Genomic DNA, 15118 nt, shown 5'->3' with positions numbered 1-15118 from the left:
TATTCAACTAGATTTTGTAATTGAATACTATTTAATTCATTGATATAATAGCCCCTGAGATTCGTGTAGTAACTTGGTTAAAATATGCCGACAAAACAATTTCCGTTGAAATTCTCAAATGCTAATATGCCAATATCCCAATTTACCGGTCGAGGCAAATGGGTGAGCCCCTTCGAGAGAGATTTCGACCACCTCCCCTCAAATTCTGAATGAGGAATTAATCTGTAGAAAGAAGTAACTGACCCCCGTCTAGCTCCCCTTGAACCTTAGGCTCGCTACGGATCTGCCGTGTACACTTCTTTTATTCTTCAAAATATGGTTCAGTATAATCGGGACCAGATGGCGAATGAAACGTCTTTATTTGATTACCCATTGACCCGCCTTTATTAAAACCGGTTAAATTGCTTTTTCTCCGCTACTTATTTAATCCACAAACATATATATTCATTTTGCTAGACAGTCGCTTAATTATACTACTCTTCGCTGACAAGGAACAGAATCTAATCCAATAGGGCCGAAGGTGATATTGAGCAGACTAGTATTGTTCCCGCCGTTTTGACGTCTGGCGTGTGCTTATTACATTATTCGTCTGATGTCGTACAGTTTATGGTACAATAACATGGTTCGTGTCAGATTTGAATTGCCCCCATTCAACTTCTGTATCGTATTCGAATAACATAAATTTTTCGAAACCTCTATGTTTTTTATAAATAGATATCATTACTATTGAACTGTACCATTCGAACTGACCCGAATTCCCATGCTTCCGATCTGACCCCGGAGTAGACATATAAAGTTGGGTAGAGGGCTCTTTGATTTCCTAAACCGTGATGCCCATCAGTATCATATTGTACACTGAACCTTTACGCTAAGTTAGCCTACTATTCAACCTGAAGTAGTCTACAGCAGAAAAGCAGAACGGACATCTCGATTGAATTTTGTTATCATGACCATAACGCATGATGTTTCTATGTTTGCAGATCGAGCTACTAGTGTTACCATCAATGTATTTTTATTGAGTTTCGATTCTATCAGTGAAACAGAAATGGTGAGTTGTTTTAAACCCTATTTTTAAGTGTGTTTTTGTTATACCAATATCGATCTGAAGAAATTATTATGCATTCCCTGTTCTATGTCATTTGATACACAACCAATAAAATGAATTGTTATCACTGTTTAACTCTTAGGCCTACTTAAATTGTCGCTTTAAACAGCGTTTTTGATTGGCGAGCACAAATTAAGAGAACTTTTAAGATATTAGGTTAAAATAGAATTAGATCGTGGATGGCGAGTGAAGTAACCTTCAGAAAAAAACCAGAAACGAAACATCATATCTGCATTTTAATCAGATTGGTTCGAAGTCGTTTTACTCACGTTAGTCTCAATAAACTTTCTTTCAAACCTTAATCCCGTTTACGCCATAATCTAATTCAGTCGGTGGACTGAAACTGGTTGAGAGAGAAAAAAGACACAGAATGACTATAATTGAATTTGATTGGATGAGACGAATCTCTTTTTACCAGTTAATCTTATCTGCTGATAAAGGAAATAATTTGTAAAGCGTTTTGACTTGATAAGAGTAGACTCGGTCATTCAGAACAGAAGTGTTAAGACGTTCGATCAATTTTATTGTAAATTGTCCAGTCTGTTTTCTTCAATTACGCTCAATTACATTTCGCTATTTCACCGTGTTGATTTCGCCGACGTGTTAAGTTCAGAACTTGCTACTGCTGATCACTCATTGTCTGGTGGTACCGGCTGTGTGAGGCGAATTGTCAACGGTTGAATTGACCTACTACAACTCATCTTCACCATGTCAAGCCATTTCGAACTGTGTCTAATACCTTGACAGCAATAGCCAACTTGTATCACGATATTTTGTAAATTGTTCAGAGATCTGATTTGATTGTACACTACCGAAAACAGTCAATCATAGATTACATCCGTTGCCAAAATAGGCACAGTCTTCCTGTCGAGGGCTCTGATTGGCTGTATTCGCTATCGTACAATCCAATCAAATTGCTGAATTTGCAAATTACCGTAAGGTGTCTATGTAGGTATAAGACGAAGTTCGCGATATTTTGACATTGTGAAGATAGCAGCAACTATCACATGAAAAGATGAACACTAATAGGCCAAACTATGTGGACTAGAGTGATTAGAGAATAACTGACCGACCATTTCACAGTGGCACCAGGTGTTCTATGAATATTATCTACTCGTTAGAAATGTTAATTTCTGAAAACTTAAATCGAACAAAACGATAAAATATGTTCTATTTTAGGAATCGTTAAAAGGGGATCATGTGTCAGCTTTATTAAAACAGGAATCGTGACACAATTCTTTATCCCAGTGTTCAACAAAGTATCGGTTTTTATGTACCTGATTCCTTCATTATGAAATACTTACTCACTTATTGTTGATTAAACTTCCTCATGTGAAAAGTTCATTAGCTGCTACCAATATTTAGCCAATATCGATATGTTTTTTGGGTTTCGTTTTGCAGTTCGGATCGTTAGTGCTCTTTCATTTATTAATATGAAATCAGTTTTGTCAATCTGTTTATTGCAGAAGAGAAAGAAATCTTATTTTCACAATTTGGTCACCATTTTGGTTTTGGTTTATACACATTGCCTCTTTAAGTAAGGACTAAAAGGAAGAGCTTAGAGTTAATACCACGTGCTATTATTCGTCTGTTGTTGACACGTGAAACTGTTATTGGCGGGAAAAAGAGATTTATTTCAGAAACATCTTTCTCTAATCTCGTCTGGCCATCATCGATAGTTTTCTTTTATTCTTTATGTAAAAACACTATTAATTCCGGTTGTTTTATTTTGTGACATGTGTTGGTTAAGTGCAACGTGGATGAGATAGAGTTTTATGTCTGTTCTGTATCTTATTGAACTAATGAAATGAAATAGAGTTTTATATTCTACTGTTCTGTATCTTATTGAACTAATGAAATGAAATAGAGTTTTATATCCTACTGTTCTGTATCTTATTGGACTAATGAAATGAAATAGAGTTTTATATTCTACTGTTCTGTATCTTATTGAACTAATGAAATGAAATAGAGTTATATATCCTACTGTTCTGTATCTTATTGAACTAATGAAATGAAATAGAGTTTTATATCCTACTGTTCTGTATCTTATTGGACTAATGAAATGAAATAGAGTTCTATATCCTACTGTTCTGTATCTTATTGAACTAATGAAATGAAATAGAGTTTTATATCCTACTGTTCTGTATCTTATTGAACTAATGAAATGAAATAGAGTTTTATATCCTGCTGTTCTGTATCTTATTGAACTAATGAAATGAAATAGAGTTTTATATCCTACTGTTCTGTATCTTATTGAACTAATGAAATGAAATAGAGTTTTAAATCCTACTGTTCTGTATCTTATTGGACTTATGAAATGAAATAGAGTTTTAAATCCAACTGTTTTGTGACTTATTGAACTTCTGAAATGAAATGGGATTTAATATCCCACTGTTATGTACCATAATGAAATGAAATAGAGCTTTATATCCTACTGTTCTGTACCTTATTGAACTAATGAAATGAAATAGAGTTTTATATCCTACTGTTCTGTAACTTATTGAACTAATGAAATGAAATAGAGTTTTATATCCTACTGTTCTGTATCTTATTGAACTAATGAAGTGAAATAGAGTTTTAAATCCTACTGTTCTGTATCTTATTGGACTTATGAAATGAAATGGGGTTTTAAATCCAACTGTTCTGTATCTTATTGAACTTCTGAAATGAAATGGTATTTAATATCCCACTGTTATGTACCATAATGAAATGAAATAGAGCTTTATATCCTACTGTTCTGTACCTTATTGAACTAATGAAATGAAATAGAGTTTTATATCCTACTGTTCTGTACCTTATTGAACTAATGAAATGAAATAGAGTTTTATATCCTACTGTTCTGTATCTTATTGAGCTTATGAAATGAAATAGAGTTTTATATCCTACTGTTCTATATCTTATTGAGCCAAGTAAATTAAATGGAGATTTAGGTCTCACTTTTCTCGGCCTGTTTGGCATAATGAGGACGGAAAACTCCATGTATTGTGCAATGATGGCAATTTTGCCAATACACCAGCATATTTCCAACCCTTGCCTAGTTTCTCATCCCATCCGAATGACTAGACGCGTTTTCCATGTCAGCCCCTCCGATATTGCCTAGTAGAAGAACCAAAAAGTTTACATATAAAACTTAGAATCAAGAAACAGTTCAATCCGATATATATAGATCAAATATAGACCATTCTGTAAGCACAATTGATATGGAGAGGGGTTATACATGTATAAATCTATAGACGAAAATCTGCACCCAAATCCCTTTCATGTTTATGCGAATAAAACATTTTTTTTGGTCTTTCTTTTTATCACAGACTCATACCACTGATCTGAATTTCAGACTGAATTATATTACCAGTTAGCCCTTTTTCCTATCTCGTCTCTTTGAATCTATTATAACAAATAATATCTCATGAATAATAAACGCAGTATTTATTTATTGCTATGTATTGGTCTACTGCTGATAAAAATATAATTTCCGGAGAAATATTAACCGATTCCTGTTTTATTCCAGGATTATTCCGTCGAAGTTTATCTCACAATGATCTGGGTTGATGAACGCCTTCAGTTCCATAATTACTCCGAGTTTCAGTGGTTGGAAGTTGGAACGAAGCTGATGGAATCCGTCTGGGTGCCAGATGCCTACTTCCGGAATGAAAAGACAGCTGCTTTCCACGATGTCACAGTTCCTAATAGATATCTACACTTGCATCCCAATGGCACAGTCGTTTACAGTATGAGGTGGGCTTTAAATAGATTCAAATGAATGGAATTTTACTTCCGACTTTTTGATCAAAGCTAATGAAGAGGAGAAAACGCCATGCAGTATGCAATGATGGGCATCATTCCAGGACAGTGGCATTAGCTTACTCTTTTCTATTTCCATCTGATGAAAAAACCTTAAACGTACACATCCTGTAGCACGCTGGTCTTGCTTTACTATCCCGAACGACAACGACGCTTTCTCCATCAGACAGGCTTGAGGTTTTCATATATACTGATTTGCATCTGACTAAAATAGATCGTCCTCAAAGCATTAAAATGTCAAAAGCAGTCCCATGTGGATAATATTCACCACCATCGATTAAATTGGCCTGTCAGAGTTCTAGAAAGATAATTAAGGTTTATTAAGACTATCCTCCATAATATTCATACTGCCAGTATCCAGTTCTTAAATCTATTAATTTAAAAATAATCATATTTCATTATTATAAACATTATTCAAATCCAGTTGACGTAACAATATAGAATTTTGAAGTATCAAATGCTTTCTTGAATATTAGTCTACACAAAACCTAATTTATAATTGATGATGTCCAGCCATCAAATCTATTAAAGTGAAAATATTCATATTTCATTATTATAGACATTTTTCAAATCCAGTTGACATAAGAATGTGAGATTTAGAAATATCAAATGTTTTCTTGAATATTAGTCTACACAAAACCTACTCTATAATTGCCAATATCCGGTTTTCAAGTCCGTTAAAGTGAAAATAATTCGTATTTTATTATTCTTAACATTTTTTAAAATCCTTTTGACGTAAGAATGTGAAATTTTGAACTTTTATGTGAATTCTTGAATATTAGTCCACACAAAATTCTCAACTAATTGTGTCTTTAAGTAAATTACTGTTTTCTTTTCTTTCCAGTCTATCACTTCTTATATTTCCTGTCATCATGTCGTTGAGTCATTTAAGAGTAATAAGACAACGTCTGACATGTCAATATCGCTATTGAAAAATAAAAATGAATGGAATTTTACGTTCTACTTTTCTGCACCGTATGACCTATTAAAGACGGCCAATGTTACGCAGTGTACAATATGAGAAATTTAATAAATAAAATTGAAAAAAATAATAAATATAGTGCTCTAAACCCTTCTAGAGCGATACAGAACAAATTAAAATAGAACCTAAAAAACATGTTGTTACTCAGAGTTTCACACTTTGCGATCTTGAATATAAAATAATGAAGTTATATAACTGAGAATATATCAAATTGAATATAAGATAATGAAATGATATAATCTGAAACATGTGATGTGATCGTAGATAACTGTTGAAGTTTATCAGTAGAATGTGTCTTTTGAAGTGACAGATGCTCTCATTGATAATAGCTGAATGACTGCATAATGAAACATTAATATACATTAAAAAACAAGATAGACTATATAGATATACTACTTCTGAATGTATTACATACTACGTTCGAAACACATATATAATCCTTAAAAGACATTTAGGAGTAGAAATCACATTAAATAACAGAACACATTTTATGGTGTGCTACTTTTGAGTTTTATTGTACACATTATTTCAACAATCTACATGGTCATCGTCAGGCATTTTCGCCGATAATGACAATGTAGAATTGCCTAAACTTTGTGTAAACTAAAATTAAGGAATAGTATACCACAAAATTGTGTTCCGTTATTTAATGAAACACGCACAGGTAAAGTGTGAAACGATGAACAAAAACAAGTATGTAATGTCTTATTAGTACAAATACTTTATGTATATCTGCAGATAGTCCCGAATTGACAAATTCAGTTTAGTATGAGTTTACGACCCGTTTGTCCAATGTAGAATTATCCGTTGCATTTTCGTTTTTATTTCAGGTTATCCCTTACTTTAATCTGTAGAATGGATTTATTAAAATATCCACTTGATACACAAGTCTGTCCCATGGTCATTCAAAGTTGTAAGTATACATAGTCGAAATAAAAATCTATTGCCAGCTTTTAAAAACAAACACACACACAATCACATAACTCTGGTTTATATTCCAGAAGGTGATCTGCTGTTGTTGAGTAAAGAAACACCAGACACCAGCCATCACTGGGTTATATTCCAGATGATGGTCCACTGTTGTATTATTGTCTCTTTTTTAGAAACACCAGACAACACCTATTTCTGGGTTATATTCTACAGGGTGATCCACTGTTGTACTATTGTTTGTTTATAGCAACACCAGACAACACCTAACCTAACTATTGTTATTGTCTGTTTATACAAACACCAGACAACACCTAACTCTGGGTTATATTACAAAGAGTGGTCCACTATTGTTATTCTCTGTTTATACAAACACCAGACAACACCTAACTCTGGGTTATATTACAAAGAGTGGTCCACTATTGTTATTCTCTGTTTATACAAACACCAGACAACACCTAACTCTGGGTTATATTACAAAGATTGGCCTACTATTGCTATTCTCTGTTTATACAAACACAAGACAACACCTAACTCTGGGTTATATTACAAAGATTGGCCTACTATTGTTATTCTCTGCTTATACAAACACCAGACAACACCTAACTCTGGGTTATATTACAAAGATTGGCCTACTATTGCTATTCTCTGTTTATACAAACACCAGACAACACCTAACTCTGGGTTATATTATAAAGATTGGCCCACTATTGCTATTCTCTGTTTATACAAAAGCAGACAACACCTAACTCTGGGTTATATTACAAAGATTGGTCCACTATTGTTACTGTCTATTTATACAAACACCAGACAACACCTAACTCTGGGTTATATTACAAAGATTGGCCCACTATTGCTATTCTCTGTTTATACAAAAACCAGACAACACCTAACTCTGGGTTATATTACAAAGATTGGTCCAATATTGTTATTCAGAGGACATCTAAAAAGATCCCATACCTTAACACATCTAATTTGATTTGCTATAACCATTCCATAGCATAAAACAGTTTTTGTTTGTTTTTCAGATGTATATACCACCCAAAATGTCCAGTTTTTATGGGATACAAATAATCCTCTAACATTTGATAAAGAAATGGAATTAGAACAAGGTTTACCACAGTTTGCTATCACCAAAGCTGTCACAGAAAATTGCACAGCTGCTTTAGGAGAAAGTACGTAGCGTTTATTCCAACATACTTGAATGGATTATTGTAGACTTCCTATTAGAAATATTAAAACAGAACTTATGTTATGTTATGTTTTAATATTTTTATATCTCGCTTCAATTGATGTATTGAGCACTATTTTAACAGTGTTAGTTCTATATCGCTCTACAATTGATGTATTGAGCACTATTTTAAAAGTGGTATTTCTATATTGCTCTACAATTGATGTATTGAACACTATTTTAACAGTTGTATTTCTATATCGCTCTACAATTGTTGTATTAAGCAATATTTTAACAGTGGTATTTCTATATCGCTCTACAGTTGATGCATTGATAACTATTTCAACAGTGGTATTTCTATATCGCTCTACAATTGATGTATTGAGCACTATTTTAACAGTGGTATTTCTAAATCGCTCTATTTCGTTATATTAGGGTTCGGATTATTAGTATTCGTTTGTTTTTTTTTTCATTCCTAATAAATAATTTCTATGTCTTTTCAGCAACATTTGCGTGTATTCGAGCAATCTTCACTTTAAGACGAGATGTGCGGTACTATATCATAAATGTGTATATACCAAGTATTTTAATTGTGGTCTTATCGTGGGTGTCGTTCTGGTTGGACCTGAACGCTACCCCGGCTCGGGTCTCACTGGGTGTTCTAACAGTGTTAACCCTGAACACACATGGTTCCAGCGTACAAGCAGCCTTACCAAAGGTGTCCTATATCAAAGCTATAGACGTTTGGACAGTAGCTTGTTTAATCTTTGTGTTTGCAGCTCTTTTAGAGTTTGCGTATGTGAACGTTTTGGCTCGTCAAGGAAGCAAGCCAATGAAAAATTGTTGTTATTGTGAAAATCTTAATAATAAGGTACGTACATTTCTTTTTCTTGTCCAATTTTCACATCCCATTAATGATCTGACAAGACTCTGTTATAAATCGTGTTCTGTGAATTCTTTACCCCATAGCGTTACAAGTTACATTACCCATGGGCCATGAGAATGGAAAAAGAGTGACCCAATATTTCTCGACCTAAGATACATCAGAAGGCGAGAAGATATTTGAGAATCAGCCAATGTTTTTTATCATCCACTAATAGATATATTGCTCCTTGATTTATCACAAATGACAAGAATCTAGAATGATCTCTCGAACTAAACAGGAAAACGACTTCCGGTGCTACTTCCGTTCTCGTATGTGCTCTTCCGGTTTATGGTAATGCGCAAGTGGGTTAGAGAATATCTCTATATAAGTTGTTTGAATAACCTCTCAGACTATATGCAGAGCTAAACATTACGATTCGGAATTTGCTCATCGATTGACAAAACTATTCTATTCAGTGAATTCAATTACTTTGCTCAATTACCTTAAGTCTTATGTATTGGAATAATAACCCCTATTTTTAAAACAGATCTTCTTGTTAATGATTATGTATCTGACAGAAGATATTTTGGTCAAAATATTTGGCGTTTGAATCACCATGTTACGGATGAAATCAAGTATCTGAAGAAATTATCGTGGGTCTTGCTAAAGGGACAGGCTGGCCATTCTATTCGACAAATCATACTTTGGTCTCAGAAACGGGAATTTTTGTTAGCTAAGCTGATCCTCCATAGTGTTCACAGCTCACCGTCGAAATTTTAGCGTCCAAATCCACGTGTGTCTAGAGTTATCCGCGTTTGAATGTTAAAATGACGACTCGTCAGTTTAATATACTCTGTGATATATAGAAAAGACATGTATAGAAATAGTGAGTAAGATTCCTAGTTCGAGATAATTTTGAAGGAATTATGCGATCATGCGATATTTACAGAATATTCAACCCCCCATAATGGCGCACCTGTCTCTTTAAGTCAGTCACTAATGTAGATGCGAATAGCGCTCAATTACGTTATGTTGAACTCTTCCAACCTGCCACCAAAAAAAGGAAATAGAAACAGTTTCATTATGAAACCAGAACAGAATGTTTCTGACAATCAATTCCTTAATGAATGCCGAGTTTAAGCCTGTGAGGTGATAAACCTAGCAATGTTAAAAGAAGTCTTAATGATACAAGAACTATCAGAAGAATCCTGGTTATTTCTTCGACAACTCTCTCTAGGGAGGATCTTCTATTAACTACTAGCTCAATTCCTGTTCGCTTTTATTGCCTACTTTAGTTTCTGCTGTAAGTCGGTAGAATTCAGATTACATTTATGTCAAATCTAGTCGGTGTTTGGCTGTCTTAATTAGTATGATTTTCAGAGTGTCAACATATATTATTTTGTAATTGTATTTGCAACTCGGCAGAGTCCACATAGCTAATGATTGAAATCTGTATGAAGTTTCGTCAACTCAGCATTCGTTTTAGAGAGTCCACATGTTTAATAATGCTTTTTTGGCATGTAGGTTTGGAACTTTCAGAGAGTCCACATAGCTCGTAATATTGATTAATATATATATAGGTTTGTGATCTCAATAAATCCCTTTCTAAAATTTCACATAGCTAATGATATTTATTTTATTTGTGTTCGTCAACGCTGCATCTCCTTCTGAGAGTCCCGTGGCCAATAATTTTAATAAGTATATGTACGTTTGTCATCTCGGCATCCGTTTTAGAGAGTCCACATGTTTAATAATGTTTATTTGGTATGTAGGTGTGGAACTTCTTTCAGAGAGTCCACATAACATTGTTTATGTGGTTCACCGAACAGAATAAATAGTACGTCAAACAGAGTAAAGACTGCTGTTCGTATTAATAAACAGTGTGTCTGTATTAAGCGGATATCCATTAGTAAATGACAATAGTTAATAAAAAGCGAAAATAGAAAACAGCCCAGCCTCTGGGGTTTTTAATATTCACTTATTTCTTTCCCGCTTTCACAACTTTCAAAGACATTTTATGAATGGCTGGTGACAGAAAACCTTCAACTAGAATTTTGTGAATTTTCTTTAATGTAATCTAATGGATTGGTTTAGACATCTTTGTTTGAGTATTTTTTTCAAATTTCTATTCAATGTCAACATAAAGTTCTGGTAGAAATAGTTCTGGAAGGAATGGTTAAACTCTGGAAGTGACAAGTCGTGAATTAGATTCCACAGAAAGTCTGAAACTATGTTGAATTAAAGGAGAATATCGTGAAAGAAAAAAAAGCCGTTTTCGTGCTCTCGTGCTGCGGGTACTTCATTTGGACAGCTAGTTTTTGGAAATGGAGGTTAACTTTCCAATACACATGCAGATATATGGTCTGTCGTTAACTCAGGGTTCTACCATCTTGTATGTGTAAACAAGGTTTGCTTATTCTTCTAGAGACCCGATACCACTATTCATAATGAAATACTTACTCAATAATGATTGATAAACTTTCTCGTGTGAAAAGTTCATTAGCTGCTACCAATGTTTCTCTAAAATGTTGTTTTGATTTCGGGTTTTGTTTTGCGTTTCGGTACGTTAGTACTTTTTATTATTTATTATACCCAGGCACCTGCCAGCTAGTATGGTTGAAATCTCTATAAAGTCGGTCAGATAATGAAATATTGGCACCAGAAGAATTACACAGATATTGATACTACTTAATATACTGCTGGTGGACCATCTCCATTACTCCCGGGATGTTATAGTGTTATTATCATATCAAGCCAAACACAATCGCGGTGACTCGCTAACCTGAACGTCCAAGGGTTCAATCCCGAAAAACTTCTTCAGATTTTTCCAGCTAACTGATATCGCTATTCTGGTAATCTAACATCCCCTTCAAGTCAACTGATATCGACACTTTAACGTCCCCTTTCAATAAAATTTTTCTATCTAGCTGATATCGCAGACTATGTAGTAGTTGGTAGATGATACTTTAACGCCCACTTTCAGTTAAAGCTAATATCACAAAATAGGAAGTTGTTGGTAATTGACAGGTTTACGTCCGCTTCCAGATAGTTGTTGGTAGATCGCAGACTAAGTAGTTGTTGGTAGACGACTATTTAACGTCCACTTGCAGCCGATGCTGATATCGCAGACAAGGTAGGGTAGATGACCATTTAAGGTCCGCTTTCAGCAGAAGCCGATATCACAGACTCGCCTTTGGTGTAACTTGGAATTTATAGCATTATGATATTCCACTTTGACACAATTTTATCTGACTCGTATCACCTGACTCCCTACAGACCAAGTTTATAGCGACTCAGGCTATGATCTTGTCTGAAATATAGCCCTGGATAGCAGTTTATCACAAGATATATCGGTTGACATGAAATATTATAGCCGACATAGTAATGTCACAAAGGACAATCAGATGAGATTCTTCAAATATTCATAAAGTAGTTCACAATTATCGTCGCCAAATTCTATTAAAAGTTAAAACCATGTCTTGAATGTGTCAAGTCACCCGAAGATTAAACAGGAAACTGAATATCTCGAGTGCATTTTTATAGGATTAGTTTAAAGGGATTGTAAAGAGGTTTTCTAAACTTGTTATGTGTATCTGAGACACTGATAGCATCAATTTGCACAATCTAATTTTCAATCAGACGTCTGTATAGTTGTGTTATTGTTGACGTGATGTTCATTAGGAGCTATTGCGATAGCGGCGACATCAAACGCTTAGTTTCAGAGAAGTGCAAGAATTATATACGTCTGATTGGAAACTGGAATAGTGCAAATTAATGCTATCTGGATCATTGATACACATACAAAGTTAAGAAAAACCTCTTTTCCATCCCTTAAATATATGGCTACTAACAACGGTTCGGATAAGATAAGGCACGATGGGTGCACTAGTTTAAGGTTTCTTAACGCGTGAAGCCATTTTGATTGTCAAGAATGATATTAAGTGACTTTGGGTTAGGTAGGGATGGCCATATTTTTTTAATGCTCATTTTAGTACCGTCGCGGTGCGAATAGCCACGGCCTTCGGATATAGTCAATGCTATTAATCTTGTATAATTGTTTTAAAATGTTGCTTGATTATTTTACTCTTATTAAACAAAAGACACAATTAAAAATAATATGCATATATAATAGATGATGTGAAATGGTGTAATCTATTTCTGTTAAATGATCACGTTGTTTACAGATCTGTTGAAGCTGAAATATGAACATACTAAACAAATACCAATACTTCTATTATCAAGTACTAAACAAATAATACTTTATTATTTCTACACAAATACAATACAGTGAAATCGAAACGCTGTAGGAAATTCAATGTGCAATCATGAATTATGGTGATTTTTTAAGTTTTGAAAATTTATATAAATATCAGGAAGGTCGAGTAATTGTATTCATATGTAACTGACATTTTCAGTCGTCGAGTTTAAAAGGAATCGATATTTATTTTACCAGTATAATGCACTTAATGTTCTTATATAAAATGTTCGCGTCTAACTCTCCAGCATGCTTCTACTGTGACATTCTATTCGATGTCATTTATTTCAGTTCAATATAACTTCATTTCAGCTCTTGTTTTTTCATCACAATTCATATCATTTCATTACAATTCACGTCATTTCATTACAATTCATGTCATTTTATAACAGTTCACGTCATTTCATTACAATTCATGTCATTTCATAACAGTTCACGTCATTTCATTACAATTCACATCATTTCATTATAATTCATAGCATTTCATTACAATTCACGTCATTTCATTACAATTCATATCATTTCATTACAATTCACGTCATTTCATTACAATTCATATCATTTCATTACAATTCATATCATTTCATTACAATTCATATCATTTCATTACAATTCATATCATTTCATTACCATTTCGTTTCATTAGCCCAAAAGGGTATTATATTGGTAATTGTAATTCAGTAAGGTTCCAAAGATGCTGTATCATATCAGTTCAAATGCATAATTATTTTCTGATCTGAATTTTCCATTTCATTAGCCAAAAAAGGGTGTTAATTTGAAATGTAAATTGTACTATAGTAAAGTTCCATAACTCGTTGGTCTTAATTTTTCATTTCATTAGCCCCACTAAGGTGTTAAATGATGGAACGTACAATATCAATTCGTTTCATTTCATCTTAGTCCTAAGGCCATCTATTTTGTTAAAATGTTGTGAAATTATCGAGTCAGAAAATTAGATTCTAATGATAAAACACCAAGATATGATAAAACCTATCCGTTCTTTATTATTTCTTCAATTTTAGTGTCAAAATATTGAACGATGAGATAATTAAATTTGGTGATAACATTTTACTTGATATTACTATCAATATTTCTTTAGTCGCTTTTATTACATCGTCGTTTGAAATACGCCGCCTTGTCAAATTATACATGAGACCGTAGTTCATTTTGGCCAAATTGCTTCGTATAAGTCGGTGAATTTAAACCAAACATAACATCCGTTTAGATATAAGAAAGGTTGCAAATACTCATATGTCGTGTATGTGTATTCATATGAGCAAAACAAAGCCTAAAAATAGTACATGCTGATTGGCCGGTATGTAAACGTTTCTTGAACTCTCTGCTTAAAGGAAACCTCCAAATTAATGTTGAATGCATTATTTGCTCCAAAAGATGTGTTAGAATGCAACATATCAATTCGATGTATCGAAAATTTTCTTGGGAAGACCCTTTCAGACGCTCCATGACAGGTTTGAGTTGAGACAATGGCGTCTCTACAGAGTTGTTGCATTTTGAATTTAGCCTCGTCAGTTATCTCCCCATTTCCAGCCTGTCAATTCATTACATGTTCTTTGTCTATTTCAGGAAGAAAATAATATTATTGAAAGACCAAAAGTGAATAAACAGATAACAGACTGGCGAGAGCAGGCCAGAAAATTAGATAAAGTCTCACGATACGCTTTTCCCATCAGTTTTCTTACTTTTAACACGTTTTACTGGTTTATTTATATTTTTGTGGATTTATAAAGATACTCAGTAAGGGTAAGCATCATTTAACAAAATATACCACTTCCCTCTAGAAATGGCGATAACCTATCGTCCACACCCCCCAACCCCCCGACACTCTCGAAATTTCACCGACGAGTGTTATCAGTCTCCCCATGACATTTTTATGGCCCTTTTTGACCTCCCTCCTACTACACCCCCTCCCCCACCCCATCACAGCTATTGATTCATAGAAACGCCGTTGGAGGGAAGCTCGCTAAATAAAGACAGACGAATAAATTATGTAA

General features: G+C 34.0%; 1 protein-coding gene across 1 annotated transcript; it reads left to right on the top strand.

Annotated features, from left to right (window-relative positions):
- Positions 1 to 970: 970 nt before the first annotated feature.
- LOTGIDRAFT_125242 (hypothetical protein) lies at positions 971 to 14852 on the top strand (the record flags this gene model as incomplete). Its single annotated transcript, XM_009061588.1, has 6 exons — positions 971 to 1048; positions 4614 to 4840; positions 6719 to 6801; positions 7844 to 7990; positions 8490 to 8935; positions 14691 to 14852. The coding sequence occupies 6 exons, from the start codon at positions 971 to 973 to the stop codon at positions 14850 to 14852; spliced, it is 1143 nt and encodes a 380-aa protein (XP_009059836.1).
- Positions 14853 to 15118: the final 266 nt, after the last annotated feature.

The sequence above is a fragment of the Lottia gigantea genome (genome assembly GCF_000327385.1).
Source record: "Lottia gigantea unplaced genomic scaffold LOTGIsca_49, whole genome shotgun sequence".
In the NCBI taxonomy this organism is placed as follows: Eukaryota; Metazoa; Mollusca; class Gastropoda; family Lottiidae; genus Lottia; species Lottia gigantea.
The sequence above is the reverse complement of the archived record's forward strand: the minus strand, read 5'-3'. Positions and strand labels throughout refer to the sequence as shown.